Source organism: Ochotona curzoniae, unplaced genomic scaffold (assembly GCF_017591425.1).
Source record: "Ochotona curzoniae isolate NIBS_2020 unplaced genomic scaffold, NIBS_Ocur_1.0 contig_2321, whole genome shotgun sequence".
Taxonomy (NCBI): Eukaryota; Metazoa; Chordata; class Mammalia; order Lagomorpha; family Ochotonidae; genus Ochotona; species Ochotona curzoniae.
Genome location: NW_024465421.1, coordinates 5,282,833 through 5,308,666, shown reverse-complemented (window position 1 = coordinate 5,308,666; position 25,834 = coordinate 5,282,833). Strand labels below are relative to the sequence as shown.

Sequence of the window (25,834 nt, the reverse complement as noted above, 5' to 3'; positions counted from 1 at the left end):
TGAAAGGGTAACAGAGAGAGACATATTTCATCTATTGGTTCATCCTGCAAATAGCCATAATGAGTAAGACTGGGCCAGCCACAATGAGGAGCCTAAAGCTCCATCCGGGTCTCCCTTGTTGTTGGCAGGGAACTAGCACGTGGGCCATCTTCTGTTGTTTTCCCAGGTGCGTTAGCAGGGAGCTGAGTTGGAAACAGAGCAGCAAGGATTCAGGCCTGCACTCTTCTCGTAGGCAGGAATCCCGCCCTCACACCATTTCTTTGCCTTTCAAAAAAAAAAAAAATAGTTGTTTCTGTGTTTCCTTCTCTCTCTGTGTATATCCAACTTTCTAATAAATAAATAAATCTTTTAAAAGTTTTATTTATTTTTATTGGAAAGGCGGGTCAGATTTACAGAAAAAAAAAAAAAAAAAAAAAAAACCTTCCATCTTCTGGTTCATTCCCCAAGTGGCCACAACAGCCAAAGCTGAGACGATCCAAAGCCAAGTGTCAGGAGCTTCTTCCGGGTCTCCCACACAGGTGCAGGGTCCCAAGGCTTTGGACCATCCTCGACTGCTTTCCCAGGCCACACACAGGCAGGAAGCTGGATGGGAAGTGGAGCAGCTGGGGCATGAATTGGTGTCCACGTGGAATGCTCGCACTTAGAGGTGGAGGATTAGCCAATTGAGCCATCAGACTGGGATCAAAAAAAAAAATTTTTTTTAATCTTTTTAAGGAAAGGATTGAAACACCCTCGAGTTTGTCTTCCCCTTAAGCAGTAGCTCCCCATTTCCCTCCCAGTCCCCTGTAACCATCGCTGTTTCTGGATCTCATTCACTGAGGCCCTAGGCTGTGCCCAACACACTGCAGGCAATGCTGGTCCCCGCAGAAGCTGCTGGAACATGCTGAGGCCCAGAGAGGGTGGGCAACTTACCCCTACTCACACAGTCCCACGGGGTGACGTCCTGGGACAGCCCAGGAGGCACCGGTTCATCTGTCCCCTCATTGCCATCTGTGCGCACCTCTTCTTCCTTCCTTATCCAGAAGGGAGGGAGGGCTAAGCCGGGGCCCTTGACTGTCCACCGCATCCCCTGGGTCTGAGTCTTCTCGCCCTACATACCTCCCCGTGTGCCCACAGGTCGGCGGGACGAAGACCGGCGTGGTGCGCTATGTCGGGGAAACAGACTTTGCCAAGGGCGAGTGGTGCGGCGTGGAGCTGGATGAGCCGTTGGGGAAGAATGATGGCGCGGTGGCAGGCACCAGGTACGGTGCAGTGGACTTCTTCCACTCTCCCAGGGCTGAGGAGAGGGGTGCGCGGGAGAGGGATTGGCCATTCGGGGCTGGGGGAGCGTGGGACACGGTAGGGGCAGGGGACAGAGCATTCGAGTTAACCAGGGCTGAGCGTGTTGGGCCAGGCACCACCATCCCGCAGCTGTCTCCCCTTCTACCCCACGAGCCAGGGAGCCCGCCAACTGCAGTGGTGGGAGCCTCATTTGACAGTTGCAGGGCCAGGTGCTGGAGAGGTCACCGCTCAAGGTCATGCAGGCACCCTGTGTTGGCATCTCCCTGACATTCATGGCTGAGTCGGGGAAGACAAGTTGAGGTCCCTGCCTCCTGGGGGGCCGCCCAGGGCACTCAGCCTGAGGCAGGCATCACACACAGGTGGCAAGCTTCACACTACCTCGTGATGGCTGGAATCGCTGGGTGAGGGAGGGCCGAAGCTGTGTTTCCAATCTAGCTCCTTGCTAACGTATCTGGGAGGGCAGCAAATGTTGGCTCAAGTGCTTGGGCCCCTGCTACGCACATGGGAGACCTAACGGAGTTCTACATTCCTGGCTTAAGCCTGAGCTGTCTCCTGCCATTGTGGTTCATTTGAGGGAGTGAGTCAGTGGATTGAAAATCTTTTTCTCTCTCTCCCTCTCTCTGTCAACTCTGCCTTCCAAATAAAATAAAAATAAATCTAAACAGAAAAGATTCTCATGCTCCGTGTGGTATGCACAATGAGACATGATTCTGAAGTTACTTTTATTTGCGGCAGAGGGACAGAGCCCCCATCCTGTGGCTCACTCCCCAAGCGCCCACAATGGTCAGGTCTGAGCCAGGCTCAAGCCAGGAAGAGCCAGGAACTCAATCCAGGCTTGATCAGAGAGATTTTTCAAAGACAATCCTGTTTCTGTGACATTTTGTCCTGTGTTTCCCATTGCTGGTTCTCCGCACTCACTCATGATTTTAAGATGTAGAGGCAGCAGTGGCCCCAGCCTGCTGGCCTTTACTTCTTCATGCAAAGAGCTGGCCTGGGGCACACCGTGTGTTCAAGAGCTGCAGCTCCAGCGGGGGCCCTCCAGAGGATCTGTAGGACCCAAGCATTGAGGGCATTGGAGCCCAGAAGACTGGGGTACCCCAGTCTCAGCTTTGCCACCAAAGTAGCTGTGTGCCCGTGAACAAGTTGCTTAACCTCTCTGAGCCTGGATTTCAGGGTGCCTAGCTCGAAGCGGGGGCGGCCATTGAAATAAACATCCACACGCAAGGGACTGGCATAGTGTGAGTCCTGGGAATTGGCAATTCACCTGCTGAGGATTTGAAACTCTTTGGGCTTCACTCACCTCTCTTTCCTTTTGGGGAGTCCCACCTATGTGTCCGGAGGACCTCACACACACTGGGAGGGGTGGGTAGGATGAGGGGACCCCAAGGAGGTACCTTTCTGCTGAGCCCCACAGAGGTCAGGGGGAAAGGACAACTCCAGACTGTGGGGCTACCACGCAGCAGCCGGTGTCTCTCCTGTTCCCCTAGGTACTTCCAGTGCCCACCCAAGTTCGGTCTCTTTGCACCCATCCATAAGGTCATCCGTATCGGCTTCCCATCCACAAGCCCGGCCAAGGCCAAGAAGACCAAGCGGATGGCCATGGGCGTTTCAGCGCTCACCCACAGCCCCAGCAGTTCCTCCATCAGTTCCGTCAGCTCTGTGGCCTCTTCTGTCGGGGGCCGGCCCAGCCGCAGCGGCCTGGTGAGGGTAGAGCTGGGCAGGGTATGTGGGTGGGAGCCGAGTGTTCCAGTCTGACTCTCACTGTGCTCTGGGCTCCAGATGTCCCTCAGCTTGGGGCTTTCCAACAAAAACTAAAGATAAAAGCATGTATCATCTGTTAGGGAAAATTGATCCATTTACATTTATTGCCGTTTTGGGGGGCTGTGCCAATACAGGCAGATGTTCAGGGAATCTTCGTGAAGGAAGAAAGGAGACTGGTCAGTGGGTGTGGGCAGAAGGCCCGTGTCCAGGCTCATTGTAGGAGACGAAGCTCTACTTGGCCTGGGGGTGGGCCCAAGGTAACAGCCCAGCCTGAGCAGAACCCCAGGGGTTCTATCTGGAGTCATCTCTGGAGCTCAACCATGTTTCTCTCTGGGTGAATGGCCAGAGTGTCCATGACACAGGCAAGAGGAGAAGCAGGAACTCTGGGGAGTTGAGGGTCATTGTGGTGCAGGCTGGGCTGGCTGGAGCTGGCTTGCCCTTATCCAGCACCCAGGTCTCTGAGCCCTGCCCTGTCCTCGCCCATTCTGTGCAGCTCACAGAGACATCCTCACGCTATGCCCGCAAGATCTCGGGTACCACAGCCCTGCAGGAGGCCCTGAAGGAGAAGCAGCAGCATATCGAGCAGTTGCTGGCCGAACGGGATCTGGAGCGGGCTGAGGTGGCCAAGGCCACGAGCCACATCTGCGAGGTGGAGAAGGAGATTGCCCTGCTGAAGGCACAGCACGAACAGGTGGGGGCCACTGGAGCGCCTTCTCCTGCTAGTCTCCTAGTGTGGCTGGGGCATGGAGGGTGGGGGAGGACCGCTATGATGTTGGTGAGCTGCACCTGTCCACCTCCAATGAAGAGAGAACCCAAGGGACTCTGTCCATTTCCTTCCAGACTTTTCTCTCTCTGTGCATGGAAGGGAACATGGGCTTCCAGAATCGGGCTACTAATGTGTGCACTCTGCCCTGCTCACTCTGGGGCAAGCTTTTTCTAAGTCTTACTGGCTGCACTGACATCCACCCAGGGCTGTGTCCTAGCTGGTGTGGCTATGACAATGCCATGGAAACTCCTGGTGTTGTGCAGCCATCCACATCTTGGATCATGCTTTCTGCACATCCCAGGCTAGGCTGTGGGGAGGGGAACCCTTGCCCCCAGGAAGAGGTTGACCCTGACCCTGACTATGCCCTGCCCTTGCTTGGGGCCCAGTATGTTGCAGAAGCAGAGGAGAAGCTGCAGCGGGCCCGGCTGCTGGTGGACAGTGTGCGGAAGGAGAAGGTGGACCTGTCCAATCAGCTGGAGGAGGAAAGGAGGTATGCCCTCCCCCCATGCCCACCCCCAGGGTCCCCTCCGTGGGAGTGATGAGGGACTGAGGCCCCAGGTTCTAGTCCTGCCTCGCCCTGGGACTGGAAATTTGAGTTCTGTGGGTCTCGATTCTTTTCATCTGCCAGGTGGGGTGATGGGCCCCATCTCACAGGACAGCACGTGGGGACAGCACCCAGGGGTGTGTGCAGTCACACCCCTACCCACCCATCATGAATCAGAGAGCCTGCCCCGGGCTGGTCCCCTGAATGTGCCACTCAGGGCTCCCAGCCTGAAGCTAATTGCTCTCCCATTCCACATGTCAGGACCCTGAGGACTAGAGAAGCAGTAGCCAGACACCCCAAGAAACACCTGTGCCCAAGTGTCAGCCCCACACGCAGGTGCTGGCTGCCCTCAGCCAGGCCGCCAGCCCAGGTCATAGAGGAGAACATTAAGGCCCGAGGCTGGAAGGGGGATCCTGGAGCCCCACTCCCAAGGGAGCCTCCAGCCAGGGGCAGGGATGGGAGGGCCCTAACGGGTCCTGAGGAGCCTCCTTGAGGACATGGGCACCACTCATCTGCCCACCAACCTCCGCCCAGTCAGACAGCAGGTGGCTACTCAGGCTTGCCGGATTCCAGGGTTACCTGGTAATAGCAGATGGAGGTTTGTCTTGGCCCAGGATCCTGATCACCTCCAGGGCCCACCCAGGCTTCTGCCTCACCCTCCCCACCCTCTCAAGCCTATGGCAAACCCACTGGAGCCCAGCACACCCACCCTCCCCACCAGGCTGCCGTGACGTCTGGTATATTTATATCTGCCGGAGCCAGCCAACAGGGCCCACGCATCTGCTTCCCATGGCAACAGCCCCGACGCTGACATAGTTGCTGCCTGTGTGTGAGTCCCAGCCCCACCCCACGCTGGCTGTGTGACCCCAGGCAGATCTCTTGCCCTCTCTGGGCCTCCCTTGGAGTAGCCTCATAAAGTGTGTTGTGAGTGGGGTTCTGCACTGGAACAGCACCCAAAGCCCACCACAGGACCCTGGGGACCTCCATGTCTGGGGGATCTTGAGCCTTTGGGGTCATTGTGTCAGGAGCAGGAGATACCTGCCCCCCCCCCATGCCCCTGCAATCCCCCAACCCTGGTCTTCCCAGGGTAGGTAGCCGCTGCAGCCCTGGTGCCCCTATAGCAGGGAAGAGAGAATGGGCGGGCCATGTCTACCATCGTATGTTCACTTTCTGCCCGTGGTGTGAAATAGTCCCATGCTAGATGTTTCTGTGGTCCAGCTTGGGGCTGCTGTCCCTGCTGCGTGGTCTGGGCGGGACCTGGGCAGCCCAGTGGCCCTGCCTGTCTCTGCCACCATGGACTTGGCAATGGGCCCCGCCCCGTCAGCCCCCCTCTCCTCCCCTCTCCCCCCCCCCCGCAGGAAGGTGGAGGACCTGCAGTTCCGCGTGGAAGAGGAGTCCATCACCAAGGGAGACCTGGAGGTAACTTTAGGTCAAGGCCCCGCCCCTGCCCTAGCACATGGCTGTGGGATTCAAAGGGACTCCTTGGGAGGGAGCTGGGAGGATGACCAGAGAGAGAAATGGGGCAAGGTCAAAGGTCACATCCTGGAGTGCAAGAGAGGAGGGGCAAGCCTTGAGCAGTTCAGTTGGGGTGTCAGAGCTGGGATTGGCTCCACTCCAGGGACTCCGGGTGGGTGTATGGGCAGGCAGGTGCAGGGCAGGATGGACCCAAGTCTGTGAGGATGCCACAGTGGGCCCGAGAGTGGCTGGCCTCACGACCCTGCTGGAAGTGGAGCAGTTTGAGCGTTTGGTTCTTTGGGGATGGCAAGTGCGATATTGGCTGGTTGAACCACAGGGTTTACAGATGGGGAAACTGAGTCTGCAAGCAGTAAAGGGACATACCCGGGTTTGGAGCAAGGCAACAGCCGTTGAGCCCAGCGCTCCTGGCCGCCAACCCAGCTGGGGAGTGCCATGGGCTCCCCCACCCCTGTTAGAACTCCTGGACACACTGACCTGGAGCTGGGGGCAGGGCATTGGCCAATCCTTTCGTTTTTACCTGAGGGATTGGGGATGCCCAGATCATTAGCAAAGCGCTTAAGGGACACCCACCTGCACCTCCCCCAGTACTCCTCCCCAGCCCACATGGAGACTGAGGGCTTCTGAGGTCCCTACCTGCTGCCCCGCTAGGGAGGCGGCCAGCTTCAGGAGGTCTGGGGGCTGTCAGAACAGTTCAGGGCCACGTGCCCAGCCCCAGTGCCAGCCCTGCCTGGAGCAGGGCAGCCCTGGGCCTCTGTAAAATGAAAAGGTTGCACACTCTTGAACTTGAGCGGTCCTCCCCTGGAGGGCTGGCTCCAACCCACAATGCCAGGGTGTCTGATTCCAAAGGAACCTGTGAATCTGCATTTCCAGCTCCTTCCCCTGTGAAACCAGACCGGGATGGGGAACTCACAGCTGGGCATGAATTTCTGGGTTCTAACACTGTAAGAGGGTCACCCAGCAAAAGTGGATGGTAGATGTCCCTGGACAGCCCCTGGCTTGGGCGGCAGAGGGCGTGAGCTGCGCTGTGGAGCCAGGCTCACTGCCTACTGGGACACAACCTGGCCAGCATCAGTGTGTTCTGATGCATGCCCCCTGACTGACTAGGCCAGGGTGGTCAGGTGGCTGCGTGAGGCTGGGTTTTCTCTTGGGCAGCGCCCCAGGTGGGCTCTTGGGAACTGCAGCTGTGGTTGCCTAGAGGCCAGTCCCCTCCCCAGCTCCAGCTGCAGAGTGGCCCATGGTTTGGTCTGTCTCTCCCTCCTGGCCTCTTGGCCCAAAAACTCCCTTCTCCGACCCTGCCTGGTCACCAGGGCCCACACCTGCTTGGTATCCTCTTTAGAGAGCCTGATTAGTTCCGAGCAACCCAATGGCATGGCAGGCTTTGGATCCCATGTCCACCTCAGGTCCAATCAGCCTTGAGAGGGAGAAGAGAGGGGTGGGACAGACGGTGACAGGCAGCTCGTACTTGTCAGAATGGGACTGGGTATTGTACAAACCCAGTGGTCACATTCATCCTTGCCCATCCTGAAAGTCAAGGAATGAGCACCAGAGCCCCCCATCCCGTTCTCTCTCTTGCTTCTGGCAGGCCTACGGGCACCCCTTGGTGGTCCTCAGCGGGCAATGGCTTTCCCCTGGCCACTTGCCTATGTGGCCTTGCACACTGGGCCCACCCTTACCCGGTGCAACTTCCTCTGCCCCGGGACCCTGTTCCACAAACGACTCTGTCCTGGGGTTCCGGGTGGGTGCAGCCCATGCACACGGCCAAGCCACACCCTCTCCTCCCTGCCCAGCCCTGTCCCCAGCCCCTTCAGCTGTCCCCTTTGCTATAACTGGCCAGGCCCTGCCATTTTTATTCTAGCATGTTCTCTGCATTGAAGCCAAAATAGTCTTTTTTCAAAAATGTCTTTTTAAATTTTTAATATTGGAAATTTTTTTAGCTGTGCAGAAGTAGGGAAAGTGGGATGCTGAACTGGCTGCTGCCACCATCCAGTTGCTACTAGCTCACAGCCCATCTGTGTTGGCTCTACTCCCATTCCCTGCCCCCTCAGGCTCCAAGCATCTTGGAACCAAAGCTTTTTTTTTTTTTTTTTTTTAATTGGAACAAGTGACACACAGAGAGATGTCGTCCAACCCTAAACGGCTGCACCAGCCAAGCTTGGACCAGGCTGAAGGCCAGAGGAAGGACCTGCAACTCCATCCTGGCCTCCTGTGTGGTGGCAGGGCCCCACACGTTCAGGCCATCCTCCACTGCTTCCCTTGGAGCATCAACAGGAAGCTCAATTGGGAACGGAGCAGCCGGGATTTGAACTGGCGCTCTGATATGGGGTGCTGGTGTCACAAGTGGCAGCTTAGCAAGCTGTACAATACAATCTTCTTTTTTTTTTGTATTTTTTTTTAAGATTTATTTATTTTATTGGAAAGGCAGATGTACAGACAAGAGGAGAGACAGAGAGGAAGATCTTCCATCCAATGATTCATGCCAAGTGGCCACAATGGCCAGTGCTGTGCACTTACCCAAAGCCAGGAGCCAGGAACTTTTTCTGGGTCTCCCACACGGGTGCAGGGTCCCAAGGCTTTGGGCCATCCTCGACTGCTTTTCCCAGGCCACAAGTAGGGAGCTGGATGGAAAGTGGAGCTGTCAGGATTAGAACCGGTGTCCATATGGGATCCTGGCGCGTTCAAGGCAAGGACCTTAACCATTACGCTATCGTGCCGGGCATTCCATAATACAATCTTTGACCACAGCTTTTATAGACACTTGTCAGTTCATCATCAGCGGCACGCTGAGTCATGGACCGGGGAACATGGGTTGGTTTGATTTCGTCTGAAAGGCAAAGAGACAGATTTCCTGTTTGCTCGTTCATTCCGCTAACGCTTGTAATTAGAGGGCTGGGCTGAGCCAGAGCCAGGAGCCAGGAACTCCATCCAGATCTCACAGGGACCCCAGGATTTGAGCCATTCCCTGCTGCCCCCCAGGGTGTGCACTGAACTTGGACCCAGCTCTTCTGATGCGGGACATGTGTGTGAGTCCCCATAAGATTGGAAAACACAAAGGGCGGCGTGGAGACTGGCCACGTACCTTTCCTCCTTGGAAGGGGGAGCCGGCACGGTGGAATGCCTGCTTGATGAACACCCGGGGCAGAACTCAGGAGAGGTGCCCAGGCCCATGCTGCCCACTGACCCCAGCCCACGTGGGAGGCCAGGCCATTACCAATCCTGGCTCCTGGTTCCCAGGAGCTCGTGTGAGCAGTTTTGTTTTTACTGGGGAGAACTTCGGTGTGCCCAACACTCTCTCTTTTCCGTTTCCCCATCTTGCGTGTCTGGGCGTGGGCTGGGGGCTCAGTCCGGGAGCAGTGGCCTCCTGAGATTTTGATCCCAGAGTAGAAGGTCCGGCACTTGAAATTCTGGATCTCACTGTGGAGGTTTGCATTCCGGGCCTTGCCGTCCTCAGCGCTGCCTGGCGTGTCTGAGCCCCGTGTCTGTCTGTCTGCCTCCCTCTCTCTCTTCCTTGGACACCTGGTTCCTGTGTGCATGTCATATGCCCCATGCTGCCCCCCCACACAAGGCTCAGTTTTGAGATCACCCTCACACCGCCCACCCCCAAGGGCTGCTCCACCCTAGTTTTAGGAATGTCACCTCTAGTCACGTGGTAGGAATGTGGGGCTCCCCATTCTGCGTACCCTGGGCAGAGTGCAAGCAATATCACCACCACCACCTCCCAATATCAAACCACCCCCTCGCAGAGGCACCTGCGGTTGGATTTGTATGTTAAGCAAGTCCTGAGTGCCAGAAGTGATGGAGAGGGACTGGGGGGTCGTGACTTTGACCTTGTGCAAGGAGAGGCGTTTCCTCGCCCAGGAGCCTTTTCCGGCTCTGCTTTCCCTGACGTATTGACGCATTACCAGGGAGCTGGATGAGAAGCGGGGACTCAAACGGCACCCTTGAGATGCTCCTGTTGCTTAACCTTCCAGTGGCAGCTCCCCCATCCCCAGTTCTTGCTAACACAGACCCTGGGAGGCTCAAGTGCTTGGATTCCTGCTGCTTCCTGGGAGACCTGGAATGCTTTCCTGTGGGGCAACCCTGGCCCAGAACTTGACCTTGCAGGCAACTGGGGAGTACGCCAGCAAATGGAAATACATCTGTACCTCTCAAATTTGTTGGGGGAAAAAAAAAACCCTACAGTGTACAGAAGGCTGTGTGCCATTCACAGATGCCACTCTGACTTTTTCTAAGGGACTTGAGTTTCCACAGTCTTTGCTTTCCGAGGCAGCCCCCAGGAAAAACAAGGGACAGCCATGGGTGTCATCTCGCTGTGCCACCCCCAAAGATTTGCTGGAACCTTCTCTCCTACAGGGTCACGAGGAGCCTCTTGCTTCTCCCTAGGATGGATTCGATTTCCAGGCTCCTCCGGGTGCCCAGGGTGAGGGTACTGGGCCCCTTCCCCAGTTGGCTGCCATTCAGATGCCAGACCGGACACCCTGAGAATGCCAGCTTTGTTAGCCCGAGCAGTGGGCGTCGTCTGGCTCAGACAGAGGCGCTCTGTGCTCTCTGGGCACCAGGCATCCCTGCGTGGGGTGTGGGGGTGGGGGGCAAACTCGGGGCAGGGCAACGGGAGGCACAGCCCAGCCCTCCACCGAGGAGGCTAGTCCGAGGGCATTGGGGCAGGGTGGCCTGAAGCGGGGCAGCCTGTTCTTTCCTCTGCAGCTTGAGCCCCGGGGTCTACCACACAGAGCCTGGCTGCACCCAGGATGAGTTCACACAGCTCGCAGGCTGGCAAGGACAGGAGCTGCCTAGAAAGAGGGGGTTGACAGGGAATGGGTGCCCACTGCCAGCCCAGCAGGGACCAGCCAGGAGTGGGCACCAGGCCCTGCAGCCCATCCCCAGACCTCATGTCTTGCCCTGAACACTTCCGGCCCGTCCACCTGCTCTCCTTGCCTTATTCCAGACAATGACGCCTCCTTTCTCTCTTTCTCTTTCCCTCTCTCTCTCCCACTCTCCTCTTTCTTCCTCCGGCTTCCACTTTGTCCCCTGTGCCCTGTGCCCTGTCCCCTGACCCCTGCCCTTTGTCCTGTCATGGGCGGAGCAGACCCAGACACAGTTGGAACATGCGCGCATTGGGGAGCTGGAGCGGAGCCTGCTGCTGGAGAAGGCTCAGGCCGAGCGGCTGCTCAGGGAGTTAGCGGACAACAGGGTAACGAACCCACCTGCCCGCCCACCACTGCCCGGGGCCCCTCAACGCCCCCTCCAGCTTCTCTGTCCCCTCAACACACCCCTCCAGCTCTCTCCGTCTGCGGCCACTGGCCTCCTGTCTTTGTTCTTTTGCACCCCTTCTGGGAGAGAAGCTCAGACTTAGGAAGGCACTAGGGGCCAAGGTCAAGTGAGACTTCTGGAAGAGGTGGGCGGGGCGGAGGGGAGTGAGGTCAGTGTCCTCTGGGGCTTTGTCCTCAAGCTCATGGCCCCAGTTGTTGAGAATGCTCTGTGTTCACCTCTGTGTGGCAACAGAGGCTGAGGGAGTGGTCAGATTTGGGGGGAGTAGGAGTGGCCCCCGGGGATGAGATGCATGGTGGGCCCACACCCTGCAGCAGGCTGTTGGAATACAAATGCATTGCAGAGCTACCAGGAAGGATAGAGTTGAGTTTGAAGGCATGGTCTGAGCATCCAGGCCCTATGGGACTCTGTACACACAGCGTCCATGTTCTAAACAGCACACCATGCAATGTGCATGTTCACACAGCAGGCACTTGGCAATGCCCACAGCCCCACGGCTGGGCCTGCATACACACACACACACACACACACACACACACACACACACACACACACACACACACTGCACAGCACACAGCCACATGGCTGGAACTGCACACACATACACCGTGCATTGCCCACAGCCACATAGTTGGGTGGTGCCACTCTCCTGGTGGGGAAACTGACCAGACAATGGCATAACTGGTGGAAACAACATGTACTACGCAGGGTCAGTTACTGCTTGGTGACCCTGCGGTCAAGATCTGTTGGCACACCCCGCCCTTGGCCCAATGCCTGCGTGTACTGGGACAGCGCGCAGTATGTGTGTGCGTGCTGGCCCTGTGCTGAAACTGACCCATCCCCTCCAAGGGGGGTAGGCCCTCCCAGCACGCAGACATCTCAACCTGAGTTTACCCAGGTTCACCAACACCAGAAGCAGGTGGATGGAAGGACGGAGCCGCGGCCCTGGTGCCTTCACCTGGCAGATGGGTCCCGGACAGGAGACCGGACCCTCTGTGAGCCACCCCCTTCAGTCAGCCCCACCACGAGCCAGTGCGTTCTGCTGCGGATTTTTTTTTTATAGCAGAATTATGCAAAAATTCATTCCATGCCTCTGCTGCTTAAAAAAGAAAACACACACACAAACTCAGCATTTGCTTCTTTTCACCAGAAAGAAATGCTAGCTGAGAACTACCCTGCCCCGAGTGGCGGCTCACACGTCAGTGTGTAGTACCCAGAGTCCCCTAAATGCGTGCAATGTTTGTTGTAGGATTCAGATCTGCTGTAATACTCGCTTAACGAACGCAAGAACCTCAAAGAGATGTTGTCTACTAACGCCCATTTTGTCCCAACCCGCCTGGGGTACGAGGGACATTGGTCAGTCACAGGGGGAACCAGTCAGCCAGGAAGGGGTGAGGGTCTCTGAGGACAGGTGGCCAAAGTGCCCCCTTCCCTCCCGTGGCCCCCCTCCCCACCGCCAACACTTCCTCGCTCCCACCCCTACCTGCCCACTGACCTCTGGCCCTCCCCCCTTCCTCCCCCGCCCTCCTCCTCCAGCTGACCACGGTGGCCGAGAAGTCGCGGGTGCTGCAGCTGGAAGAGGAGCTGAACCTGCGGCGAGGCGAGATCCAGGAGCTCCAGCAGTGCCTGCTGCAATCGGGCCCTCCACCGGCCGACCAGCCCGAGGCCGCCGAGACACAGAGGCTACTGCGGGAGCGGCTGCTGTCGGCCAGCCAGGAGCAGCAGCGGGAGAGCGGGGCGCTGCGGGACAAGTACGAGAAAGCCCTGAAGGCCTACCAGGCGGAGGTGGAGAAGCTGCGGGCCGCCAACGACAAGTACGCGCAGGAGGTGGCCGACCTCAAGGCCAAGGTGCAGCAGGCCACCAGCGAGAACATGGGCCTCATGGACAACTGGAAGTCCAAGCTGGACTCGCTGGCGTCCGACCACCAGAAGTCCCTGGAGGACCTCAAGGCCACCTTACACTCAGGCCCCGGCGCCCAGCAGAAGGAGATCGGCGAGCTGAAAGCAGTGATGGAAGGCATCAAAATGGAGCACCAGCTGGAGCTGGGCAACCTGCAGGCCAAGCACGACCTGGAGACGGCCGTGCACGTGAAAGAGAAGGAGGGCCTGCGGCAGCAGCTGCGGGAAGCGCAGGCCGAGTTGGCGGGGCTGCGGCAGCACTGGCGGGCACAGCTGGAGGCGCAGGCCGGACAGCAGCGGCTGGAGCTGCAGGAGGCGCAGGAGCAGCGGCGGCGCGCCGAGCTGCGCGTGCAGGAGCTGGAGCGCCTGGACGCCGAGTACCGGGGCCAGGCGCAGGCCATCGAATTCCTCAAGGAGCAGATCTCGCTGGCCGAAAAGAAGATGCTGGACCACGAGCGGCTGCAGCGGGCGGAGGCGCAGAGCCGGCAAGAGGCCGAGCGGCTGCGCGAGAAGCTGCTGGTGGCTGAGAACAGACTGCAGGCTGCCGAGGCCCTGTGCTCCGAGCAGCACGCGCACGTAGGCAGCTTGTCCTGCTGCGGGGGTGGGGGTGGCTGGAGTACTCAGTGACCACCCCCTCTTCTCTCCCCTCCCCCAGGAGCATGCCCATGGCAGGCCAGAGGCACCTGGGGTCGCAAGAGAAGCCCCTTGTCCCTGTAAGAAGGGACCATGAGTGGATGACTGACCCCAGGGTGGGGGTGGTCTGTGCCGACCTGGTGGGGGTGGGTGGACTACTGCAGCCCAGCCCGCTAGCTCACCAAGGCTCAACTTCTGAGCCTCCTTGGATATTGATCCCTTACTTCTCTCTAACCCCCACCCAGCACCCAGGGCCTCCGGGCTGGCCCAGGGAGCCAGAGCGCTGAGTAGGGGAGATGGGATGACTCGCTTCCCACTTCACTGAGGCTTAGTCACAATGGAATGGCCCAGAATATGGGAGGAGGGGTTAAGAGGCTGCTTTCTCACCTCCCCCTACTCCATCCCCTCCATGTCAGATGCCAATGGCTGGCTGCACTTCCACAAACCTCGCCAGCATCTGTCCTCCTGTGGTCTCAGCTGACCACATCCCTAGCCCCTCCAGGGATAGCAGTGTGGGACTGGACTGTGACCTCCTATTTCCCAGATGGGCAAGTTGAGGCTCCCTGCTGTCCTGTGGGGGAGGTGTCTACCACCCCCAGTGCCTCCGGGGAGCAAGAGGAGTGGGGCTCCCAGGGTCCCTGAAGACAGCCTGGAGAAGCGCCCCCCAGCCCCCAGCCCTCATCCCAGCAGGAGAAGGAGCTGACTCAGGGAGGCCCTTCTCATGGTTTTCCATGCACACTGGGATCTCCAGTGGGACCTGTGTGTCTTCCCTAGATTTTGAGGTTAGGGGTCCAGGAACAATCAGATTTGGGGGGGCTCCCGTAGGCTTTAAAACCCACCTTCCCTGTGTACCCCATCTTCCTACAGTGTGCGGCTAGGGGTGGTGAGACTCAAGGGCTTACTTAGTCATCCTAACTGACCGAGCCTCATCAGGGCCAGGGGTGTGAGAGGCGAGTGTGAGGTCCAAGACCCCGGCTGACTGTGTGTGGTGGTCTTGGCCGTGCTGACTTCATTTATTTATTCTCCCCCTGGTTTCTGGGTTTTTCGCTGAGATGAAGTGAGACAATACTGACATCCCCGCTACAGTCGGCCATGGTCTGCATTGCACACGCGACCCTCAGGGGGTGCGGGAGACATATTTGTTTACAAAGGGCAAACTGAGGCTGGAAGTCCTCGTCTCCAGGAGGTGCTGAGAACGGGTCCCTGGTTCTAGAAGATTCCAGATGGGACCCTGTGTTGGGACTCTGAGTCGCCCCTCCTTCCACACACACACACACACACACACACACACCTTTGAGTAGGGGTGAGGCATGCGAGCCGCGGGTGGCTGGGCAGGGCCGCGGCCAGGGTGAGAGAGTGTGGCGGGGCAGGCCACTCCCTGACAGGGACTCTTCTTGCAGATGATCGAGTCGAATGACCTCACGGAGGAGCAGATACGGGTAAAGGAGACGGTGCAGGGTGAGTAGCTGCTGGGCTGCTTCTAGCAGGTGCCCCTCTGGGTGTAGTGTGCATCTTGTGCCCACCCCTGCCTGAGACTGGGCTGTGTACACAGGACCGGGAACCCCTCCTCCTCCTCCTGCAGGTGAGGAAGGCACCGCTGGCTTCCTGGAGCGCTGAGAGCGCGTGTCCTCTGGCTTGAACTTCATTTCCTAAGCTCGATGCAAGAACAAGGCATTGCCTGGTCCCCAGGCTCCCCCTGCTGATGGCACAGCGTCGACCGCTTTGTACCCTTCCCAGAAATGTCTTATAACGCAGACAAGCCAGGAAATACTAGAAATGGGCTCGCACTGCCCACCCCTTCAGTGATACCTCTTTAAAAGTATGCCTCGAGCGCCCAGCGTGATAGCCTAGTTGCTAAATCCGCTGGTTTGTGTCTCTGCTGGCTGCTCCACTTCCCATCCAGCTCCCTGTTTGTGACCTGGGAAAGCAGGAGAAAGATGGCCCAAAGCCTTGGGACCCCGCACCTGTGTGGGAGGCCCATTGCAGCTACATGTGGAGTGAGCAAGCAGGTGGAAGATCTCTCTCTCCTCTCTGTAAATCTGAGTTTTTCAATTAAAAAAAAAAATCTTTAAAGAAAACATGTGCCTTGAAAACCCTCCTGCATCTAGAATGCTCTTTGGGGTGAAAATGCCATTGCACGTAAAGTCAGTTTCCTGCTGACCAAAGCAGATTGTGAATGACTGGTGCTTACAGGAGGGTTAGCGTGTTACACCACCACGCTGGGCCCCTGGTCACTTTGAACTCCCGGCTGAGAGCTCCTGACCTCCAGACAGGGTAATTGATGAGGCGTCTGATTGCTCTCTGTAGAGCTGTCGGCTGAGCTGGCTTCAGCTCCACGTGCTCTCGCTGTGACGGAAGCAAGGATGTAATTCTCCATTTCCCTGTCTAGTCGTGTCCTTTGCCTGTGTTTCCTGACTGGGTTATCGGTCTTGTTGTTGGTTTCTAGAAGCTCTTTATATATGACACTACAAAATTTTTTTTTCCTTCATGGGTGATTTGTCTTTTGGCTATTTTTTCAAAATAATTTTTTGTGCTACTTGTCTTTTCATCCTGTTTTTTGATGAACTTAAAAAAAAAAAGTATGTGTGTCTTCATTCACTTGAGAGGCAGACTGACAGAGAAATCTTCCATTGTGTCCACTGGCTCACTCCCAGCCCCTTATTCCAGCGACCCCTCCCCTGTTCACTTATCCAGGTCAGGAGCCAGGTGGCCCAAGACCGCCTGGGCCATCCACTTCCTTCTGCTTCCTCAAAACGGGTGCCTGGGAGAGGGGGCTGGCGGGCAGAACCACCCAAACCCAGGAGGCCAAACTTGGCCCCTTCCATGTGTGGGATCCTGCAGGTGCCTGGGGCAGGGGGGCTGTCCCTCACTCATTGGTCCCTCTCCCCTCCCCAGACCTGCAGGACAAATTAAACAAGAGGGACAAAGAGGTGACCGCCTTGACATCCCAGACCGAGACGCTCAAGGCCCAAGTAAGTGGTAAGTCTCCTGCCCACTGGGCAGATGTGGGCAGGGCCTGGCAGGAGGGTGGGCGGGGTCCACCAGGAGGGACAGGGCCAGCCCCTGGTACCCTGTCCCTTCCCCCAGTGCGCCTAGGGGAGGAAAGCCAGTTTTTCTGTGCCGCCCTTGCACCTGCACAGCCTGACATGCCCCCCTGCCCCCAGCCCCAGCCAGGCAAGCCCAGGGCCTGGTCCCTCACCCAGGCTATATCTCAGAGTGAGATCCACAGAGCACAGCACCTGGGGAGAGGCAGGTGGGGGCTAGAGTTGGTTCCTTCCCAGCTTTGAGAGTAGGGGAGTGGCTCTTAACTCCTCTTCTGTCTCCATCTGTCATGTAACCTAACGGGCCCTCCGTGGCACTCAGGTGACCTCAGGCCCTAGCGCAGTCAAGGTGAAGGCTGTGGTCTAACATGTCCAGAAGCCAACAGACACACCACATCCTCCAGCGACGGGACATGCCCGCCCCCAGCCTGCTGGACATGGGGGCTCTAGCATCCTTGTGGTGCCACCCTCCGGAGTCCCTGGTTGCCTGAGATATCATCCCAGCTCCCCAGTGGTACATAGTCCCCGTACCCCAAGACCTCTGATGTGGGGTGTCCTCAGCGCCATCCCTGCCTTCTCTCTCCTCAGCGCTCGAGAGCAAGTGCAAGTCGGGAGAGAAGAAGATGGAGGCGCTGCTCAAGGAGAGGCGGCGGCTGGAGGCCGAGCTGGAGGCCGTGTCCCGGAAGACGCATGACGCCTCAGGCCAGCTGGTCCTCATCAGCCAGGAGCTGCTCAAGAAAGAGCGGTGAGTGGGCCGGGCTGCGCGGCGTTCTCCCAAAGCCCTTAACACCGTGATGATGGATACGAAGGGCAGACTTAAGAGACAGATCCATCTTCCATCAGCTGCTTCACTCCCCACATGGCTGGTCTGAAGTCAGGAGCTTCTTCTGGGCCTTCCATGTAGGTGCAGGGTCCCAAGCAGTTGGGTCATCGTCCACTGCTTTCCTAAAGTGCATTAGCAGGGAATTGGATAGGAAGTAGAGCAGCCAGGAACTCGAACTGGAGCTCCAATATGGTATGCTGGCATCACGGGTGGCAGGCTCATCTGTATCCTAAAGCCAGCCCAAGTGCGGATGAGGCTTTTTAAAACTTTTTGTTATTTTTGTTTGAAAGTCAGAGAGGCACAGAGAGATCTTGCACCTGCTGGCACACTCCCCCACATGCTTGCAGCAGCCAGGGTGGAGCCAGGCTGAAGCCGGAAGCCTGCAGCTCCATCCAGGCCTCTAGTGTGGGTGGCAGGAGGCTAGTGCCAGAGCCCTCACCTGCTGCTTCTCAAGTGTGCGTTGGCAGAAAGCTGGACTGGAAGCAGAAGAGCTGGGATCGAACCAGGCACAGGCTGTGGGTCTCCCAAGCGGAAACTCATGTGCTGTGCCAAGAGCCCACCTCCTGCAAACATTTTATTTAGGACCTCTGGGAAACTTTATAATACCAGGCTAGGGGCCAGTGCCTCCCTCTGCAGTTCTAGCATTCAAATGGAGCCCCAGTTGCCCCCACTTCTGATCCAGCTCCCTGCTAACACACCTGGGAAAGCAATGGAGGATGACTAAAGTGCTTGGGCCCCTGCACCCACATGGGAGACCCAGAAGAAGCTCCAGGCTCCCAGCTTTGGACCAGCCCAATTCTGGCCGTTGCAGCTATTTGGGGGGTAAACTAGCAGATGGAAGATAACCTTTCTCTCTCTCTCTGTAAATTTGCCTTTCAAATAAAAGTAAATGCATCTTTTAAAAAGAGAGTGAAAAGACCAGGCTAGCAGTCGAGGCTGTCAGAGAAACTGTTGTATCCCTGTGGTTCCAGGCTGCCCTCAAGCTTCACTCCCCCTGACCCCACCTTCCCAACCCTCTGCCACAGCTGGGAAGCACCGTCCCTGCCAGGGGGAACCGGCCATCTGGGTCTCCCCACCTAGTCCCGGTGATCCACCGGCACCCTGTGCACTCCTCCCCCACGGTGGGTGTGCCGTACAATCGGATGTTTCTGTGTTAGAGTCGCTCTAACTTCAGCACTTCCCTGCCGAACAGGGCCCTGCCCAGGAGGGAGCCAGACAGACACAGGAAGGCGGCCCCGCCCTCGGCAGGTGCACCTGCTACAGCCCCACGAGCCTCCTCCAAGCTGTCTTCTCCACCACGCCCTCTCCTATCCCAAGGGGAGATTTCATAGAGTCGGCCAACAGAGATAGAAAGATCTTGCATCTGCTGGTTCACTCTCCCAGGTGGCCAGGAACCAGGAACTTCTTCCAGGTCTCCTACATGGCTGCAGGGGCCCAAGCACCTAGGCACTTAAAGTGCATCGGCAGGGAGATGGTTGGGAAGTGGAGCAGCCAAGACTCAAACTGGTGCCCCTATGGGATGCTGGCATCATGCCTTGCAGGCCAGTAGCTTTACCTGCTATGCCACTACTCCGGCCCCATCTTTCTATAAATATATTCTCTTTGCAAACATGCCAGGAAATGCCAACTGCCTGAGCCCGGATCCCTTCCGCTCCTGGGCTGTGGGGCAGTGCCTTCCACCTTGCATGGTATCCAATACCTACCTACCCCCATGGCACCTGGCCCATGATGCTGGGGAGCCGGCCTGACCGCAGCCCCTCCCTGGCCGGCTGCAGGAGCCTAAACGAGCTGCGGGTGCTGCTGCTGGAAGCCAACCGCCACTCACCAGGGCCGGAGCGGGACCTGAGCCGGGAGGTTCATAAGGCCGAATGGCGAGTCAAGGAGCAGAAGCTCAAAGAGGACATCCGATGCTTGCGCGAGAAGCTCACCGGCCTGGTATGTAGGGACAGGGACGGACAGGCCGCCCAGACCTGTGAGCTCCCGGGGCCTGCGTCCCTGGGGCAGCAAGAGTCTCAGAGACAGGTTCTGACTGCTTAACAGGAAATGAGGGTGGTGCCCAAGGATTTGGGGAGGTGAGAACGGACTGCATCACCCCTACCCTCGCCCGGAGGAGGCTTTGGGGACAGGAGGTGGTAACCAGGCCCTACGTGTCTCCTGCCTGCGTGGAGCTGCCACCCCTACCCTCAGCACGTGGGCGTCCGTGCACACGCACACACCGTCCCGCTCTCCCTCTGCTCCCAGGACAAGGAGCGGTCGCTGGCGGACCAGAGGCGCTACTCGCTCATCGACCCATCCTCGGCGCCCGAGCTCCTGCGGCTGCAGCGCCAGCTCATGAGCACGGAGGACGCACTGCGGGAGGCGCTCGACCAAGTGCAACAGGTGGAGAAGCTTGTGGAGGCCACGCGGGGCGGCGTGGACAAGGCCCAGGTGAGCTCGGGGTGGAGCAGGTGCATCTGGCCCCGCGCCCCGCGCAGTGGCCGCGATGGGGTGGAGGCTTTGGCGGGTAGACATCCCCATCTGGTGGGCGAGCTGGGAACCGCTGCTCAGCCACTCTGTGCCTCTTGCAGACCCTGGGCACTGGCAGCTCGGCCAACGGCATCCACCAGCAGGACAAGGCCCACAAGCAGGAGGTGAGGGCGCCCCAAACCACGGAGATCCCCACCCCCAGAACAGAAACCAAGTGAGGGGCAGTACAAGGCAGGGTCCACTAGGAATCGGTGCCCATCCCTGCTTGCAGAAGAAAGTGTACCTGTGAGGAAGCTTCTAGGAAACACACACACACACACACACACACACACACACACACACGCGCGCGCGCGCACACGATGAGAACACCAGTAGCCTCTTTCTGCCCAGACAGGGGTGACAACCAAGATGAATGCTTTAAAATGACATGTTTCCAGAACTTTCCTAAGCGTGTGTGTGTGTGTGATTGGAGACTTCATAGAGTACCAGGGAACTGTGGAGCTGAGTTGGAGGGCAGGTGCTCAGCCCCAGGGTTAAGACCCGGGCAGCCCAGGCAGGGACTCCTGAGTGTTCACTGCATCCCCTCCACACACACACATCCCCGGTGCAGGCAGGCCCTGGGCAGCCACCGTGATGGCTCAGCTCCCTGGGTTCCTGAGACCCGGATGGAATCCCTGACTCCCAGTCTCAGCCTTGTGCCAACTCTGGCTCTTGGAGCTATTTCAAGAGTGAACCAGCAGATGAGGGGGCGCTCTTTCTCCCCTTCGTCTTCAACTAAATGGATAAACTCATTAAAAAAAAAAAAGTTTAGGGGCTGTTGCTGCGGTGTAGCAAGTTAAGCCTCCTCCTAAGACACCAGTACCATATGTGGGCGCTGGTTCGAGTCCCGGCTGCTCCACTTCTGATCCAGCTCCCTGCTGATACACCTGGGAAAGCAGCAGAAGATGGCCCAGGTGCTTGGGCCCCTGCCACTCACAAGGGAGACCAGATGACACACCTGACTCCTGGCTGTGAAGTGGCCCAGCTCTGGCTGTTGCAGCCACTTGGGGAGTGAACCAGCGGATGGAAGGTCCTCTCTACTTCCCCCTTCCCTCTCCATAACTCTGCTTTTCAAATAAATAAGATACTTTTTTTTTTTGTAAATAAAAAATGTGATTTAGTGCAAAACAAAAAGTTGAAATCCAGTTTCTTCATCATAGATTTCTATGACCTTTTAGAATACTTTGTATGCACAGATTTTTACATTTTTGCTTGAAAATTTGTATTTTATCCCCCCCTTTAAAAAGATGTATTTATTTTCACTTGAAAGGCAGAGCTCCAGAGAGAAGGAGACACAGAAATTGCATTCTCTGGCTCACTCCCCAAAGGGCCGCACCAGCCTGAGCTGGGTCAGCCTGAAGCCAGGAGCCAGGAGCTTCATCCGGATTTCCCTCGTGGACACAGGGCCTAAGCACCTGCTGCATCTTCCACTGCTTTCCCAGACCACAGGCAGGGACTTGGATGGGAAGTGGAGCAGCCGGGACACAAACCTGTGCCCAGATGGTATGCCAGTGCCACAGATGGAGGCGTAGCCTATTGCACCTCAGTGGAGGTGGCCCCAGGTCCATTTTCCCATGACCTGTTTGGAAGCACCCCCTCCCCTGTTGACACCTGCAGTTGGCCTCTTCATCGGAGAATCCCACACCTGCAGACCCGCTGGGACGCCTCTTCCCAGAATGAGAGCCCTGGCTTGCTGTCCCCGGGTAGACGAGAGAGAGGGAGGCACGCGTGTGGAGCTTCGTGACCCTGGGTTCCCACCTGAGGCCGAGCCAGGCCGTGCTCTGCCTTCTCATCCCATGGCTCACACTGTGAACAAGGGTCCCCCTCCCCCTGCAGTCTCCAGCTCGCCAAGCATTGGGGTTTTCCTGCTCTTTTGTGGGCAACCCTGCTGCTGGGAGTGGCCCCCGGCTGTGCCTGAAAGAGACCACGCTGTTGGCCATGAACTTAACTTCTGGAAGTACCGGCACAGGTGCACCTATGAGGCACCTGGACACAGGGACGTGCCTGGTGGCGTGTCCCCACTCAGGGGCATCCGGTAGGCTGGCCCTCAGGATTTGGAACTTGCTGATGTCCCTGTGCAAATGACAAGTATCATTGCACAACCACACACTGTGTATGGTATGTGTTTACATCTTTAACTTCGAAAAACTTTCAGACTTATAAGAAGAAGTGTTAAGAACAGCATCTGGAACGTCGTGTTTCACCTTCTGCCCCACAGTACGTTGTTGGCCCACGGCTCTGTTCCATTTGCCTTGTCTCTCGTCCCCCATGTGGAGGGCTGTGTGTGTCCAGGAGGGCACCTGGCAGCTCATAGCAGAGGAATTAAAGCACAGCTTATGTTGGTCTGAAAACATTTAGAGATTGTTTACATGAGAAATCCTTGCAGAGCTAATGGAAATGCATAGTGCATTTCAGAATTATTTTTTTTCCACACCAAAACATCATTTTGAAAAGATTTTTATGAACTTGATACGAGAGAGTGCTCCCCCTGCTGGTGTACTCAGCAAATGTCTGCAGCGGCCGGGGCTGGGCCAGGGTGGGCTGGGAGCCAGGGGATTCCGGGGCATCTCCCCCATGCCAGGGATGCAGGGGCAGGGAGAGAGGCATGGGCTCCACCCCCGCAGCCCTCACAGCTGCTTCCCAGGGACTATAACAGCAGGAGGCTGGAGACGGGAGCCACAGCTGGGTCTCAAACCCAGTCATTGTGACAATGGGGTGTGAATGTCCTAACCTCTGTCTTCATGGCCAGGCCAAATGCTCACCCTTGGAAAGAAGGGTTTTTTGTTCCATCGCTCCGTGAACTTGTTGGAAGCTGTATAGTGCTGCGCTTGTGTTAAATTTCTGAGTGCAACCACATCTCAGGGCCTGAAATACTCTATGCCCAGCTTCCCCAGGAGGGGCATGGTTCTGCACGTGCCCGGCAGGTGCAGCCACAATGCAGGTCAAAACACAAGAGACTCCCATGTCTGGGGTCAGTCTTGCCACCACCACCGCCGCCGGCAAGGTCATGGCTCTCCAAGGGTACCCCACGTCCATCGGCCTGGCCTCAGCAGTCCCCTGGAGCAGGTGCCGCGTGCGGTCTCCACACTGCCACTGCGGTGTCTATGTGTGTGCCACAGGGATGGCCGTTGGTCTATGAGAGATCCACCTGGCAGGCCCCGCCCTCATGTCCCCTTTGCCGTCTCTGTGTTCTGGGGTATTTTTAGCCACAAAATATTTGAAACCAGAGCATTTTCTGGCTTTGCTTTATTAAGCAGCCCTTATAGAGGCTCCACTTCACACAGCTGCCCTGGTGATGTTGCCTTTCACGGAGCTAGGGAACTCCAGAAGGTGCGCTGGCTTGGTGGCGTGATTTACTGGGGGTGGGGGGGGGTGCACCTGGTGGCTGTACCCTGCCCTGTCCTCTCCCCCACAATCCTCACAATATTCCAAGCCCCTCACTGCCCAGGCATCACCTCCCAGAGGTGAGAAGCACCAGGCAGCCAGAGCCTGGCTCACAACCATTCTGGGGGAGTTCTCCACTGCTGCTGAGGCCGGCACCCCTATAACAAGGACAGTGTCTGGCAAGGACGGAACCGGCATGGGGTTTATGGCAAGGATGAGAGGGTAGCCCTCCGGCCCAGGCAAGGATGAGAGGGCAGCCCTCCGGCCCAGGAAGTTCTAGAAAGCCACTTCTTCCAGGGAGTTCCCAGAAATGCTTGCGGAAAAAGTGAGGTGTGAATCTGCTCCCTTCTCTTCCTCCCAACTCACACACACACACACACACACACACACACACACACACACACAGTTCCCCTGCGTGGGACCACCAAGCCTGGAGGGGAGGGGCCAGGAGGGCCAGTGCCATGGCATGTGCCAAGCCCATTTTGTAGGTGGGAACATTGAGGCTCGGGCCCTCCAGTTTCCATTTCTGGGTGCTCCAAGCTCTTGGAGAACCCCACTCCACCACCTCTTCCCACTTGCATCTCCCCTACCCAACCACCCCAGACACAGCAGGCTCCCCCCACACACACCTGCCCCAGGGCCTTGGTATGTGCTGTCTGCGCCCCCTTGTCCCTCCAAGCTTTGGTGACTCTTGGTGACTCAGCCCCTGCTCTTTCTAGGACAAGCACTGACCCTGGGAGAACATCGCCGAGTGGCCCTGTCCATAGCAAGCGCCTCACCCAGGCTGCCCGGTGGCGCCTCCTCCAGGCAGAGGCCAGGAACTGTCTCCGGTGACGTCAGACTGTACCATGAGCGTCCTTGCCGCCTGTGGACACAACGCTGCCCGTCCACCATGGACTGCCTGCTGGACCAGGACAGCAGCACAGCCCCAGCCTGGCCCAGGGCCAGCAGCTTGAACATCCCCAGAAGCTTGCGGAGTTTGCGTGTGACGGGGGCGCTGAGGAAGGCCAGCTCCTGTGGGGCCTGAGCGGGGACCCCTGGTTCTCCAGCCGCTTCCCGCCCAAGACTCCATACCGCCATCCTGAGCTTTCTTCAGTGAGGTCCCCAGGCTCAGGGTGTTGGGGGACAATGACCTTCTTCTTGTTCCCCAATACCAGCACCTCCAAACTGCTGGCCAGAGGTTGACCACCGAGGCCCAGAGTCACAGTGTTAGGCAAGTTTTGGGAACCCCCTCCCTTCAGCCCTACCCCCAACTTGATTGATCCCTGGCCAAGGTAGGCCCAGCTGAGGTAGGCCCCTGGGTGGATCAGATGGCTCCAAACTGTGACCCCAACATACACACTACAGCGACACATTCACAGGGACCAGGGGTGGATGTGCAGCCACCATGAACCGCGTGGGAGACACCTGCGTATGCCAGCATCTCCGTGCTGACGGTCCACCAGGGCCCTTGCAACTCTTTTCAAGCACTGGTCCTCACTACCCCCGAGCCAGGGGGCAACCTAAAGGGCCTGGAAGCGTGGCCCAGCCTGAGAAATCGAACTGCCTCCCCCACCCCCGGCATCCTGAGGGCACCCCTGGTGCCCCGGCTACTTCCACCTTAGGCCTGAGCGGGCGCCTGGGGGACCCCGGCTGCGCCCTCCGCAGTCCCCTCCATCAGGTGCGCCCAGGCGAGGCGACACACGCTGCCACGTGCCCCACGCAGCCCATTGGCTTAGCGGTAGTTGTCGCTTGCGGTGTTACTAACAGCAACCTAGAGATGATGCTCAGTGGCCTAATCCAGCCAAGCCCTACGGCTCCTGTCTGCAAAGTCAGGAGGCAGTTGTCACAGCCGAAAGCCTCCCGGGCGGGCGGACGGCAGGTGTACACTGCTCCCCCCGGGTCAGCTCGGCCTCGCACCCTCTGAGCCCCCTCCCCCAACCCCTCCCTCCTACACAGTGGAATTGTTGAAGTGTGGCGAGTCCATTTCAGGACAATAAAGCTTGTGACTGAGGCAGGACCCCTGAATTCCCAGCTTCTCTTCCCACCACCCAGGGGAGTTGCCACCCAGCGCAGGGTCCCCTCACCCCTATATGGGTGTGAATGTCCTGCGAGGGTCTCCCAGGGCAGGATGGGCCAGAGCCGCCTGGCCTTGCCCTTGAATCCGGGCTAAATGAGAGCCTCGGCATGGAGAAGGGTAATGCAGAGTTTGCACATTTTAAAAGCACAGGTGATGGTGAGGGTCACCGGATGACCCCCCAAGGAGCAAGGCCAGGCCTGCACCCTGAGCCCTCCTCTGCCCAGGGTTGCTGACACACAGCAAAAACAAATGCCTCCTTGGAGGAGAGTGCTTCCCGTTGGGGAGTGAGTTCATTTCTTTCCTCCCAAGTTCTCTCCAGAGCAGGTGCAGGGCACCCACTTCTACACCTGGCAGATGGAAGCTCTGCGGAGAGATGGGACCAGGGGGCTGTGGGCCC

At 57.8% G+C, this 25,834-nt stretch overlaps 1 protein-coding gene across 1 annotated transcript in view; it reads left to right on the top strand.

Annotated features, from left to right (window-relative positions):
• CLIP2 (CAP-Gly domain containing linker protein 2) overlaps positions 1–25,501 on the top strand; it is a 55,952-nt gene extending 30,451 nt beyond the window's left edge. Inside the window, exons 4-17 of the mRNA XM_040972796.1 lie at positions 1,117–1,241; positions 2,769–2,982; positions 3,536–3,733; positions 4,195–4,298; positions 5,711–5,771; positions 10,912–11,016; positions 12,630–13,568; positions 15,026–15,083; positions 16,521–16,604; positions 17,255–17,411; positions 19,265–19,424; positions 19,731–19,916; positions 20,057–20,119; positions 24,098–25,501. Of these exons, the coding sequence (XP_040828730.1) occupies positions 1,117–1,241; positions 2,769–2,982; positions 3,536–3,733; positions 4,195–4,298; positions 5,711–5,771; positions 10,912–11,016; positions 12,630–13,568; positions 15,026–15,083; positions 16,521–16,604; positions 17,255–17,411; positions 19,265–19,424; positions 19,731–19,916; positions 20,057–20,119; positions 24,098–24,109 (2,466 nt within the window). The 3' untranslated portion in view covers positions 24,110–25,501. The remainder of the gene's footprint in view (positions 1–1,116; positions 1,242–2,768; positions 2,983–3,535; positions 3,734–4,194; positions 4,299–5,710; positions 5,772–10,911; positions 11,017–12,629; positions 13,569–15,025; positions 15,084–16,520; positions 16,605–17,254; positions 17,412–19,264; positions 19,425–19,730; positions 19,917–20,056; positions 20,120–24,097) is intronic.
• Positions 25,502–25,834: the final 333 nt, after the last annotated feature.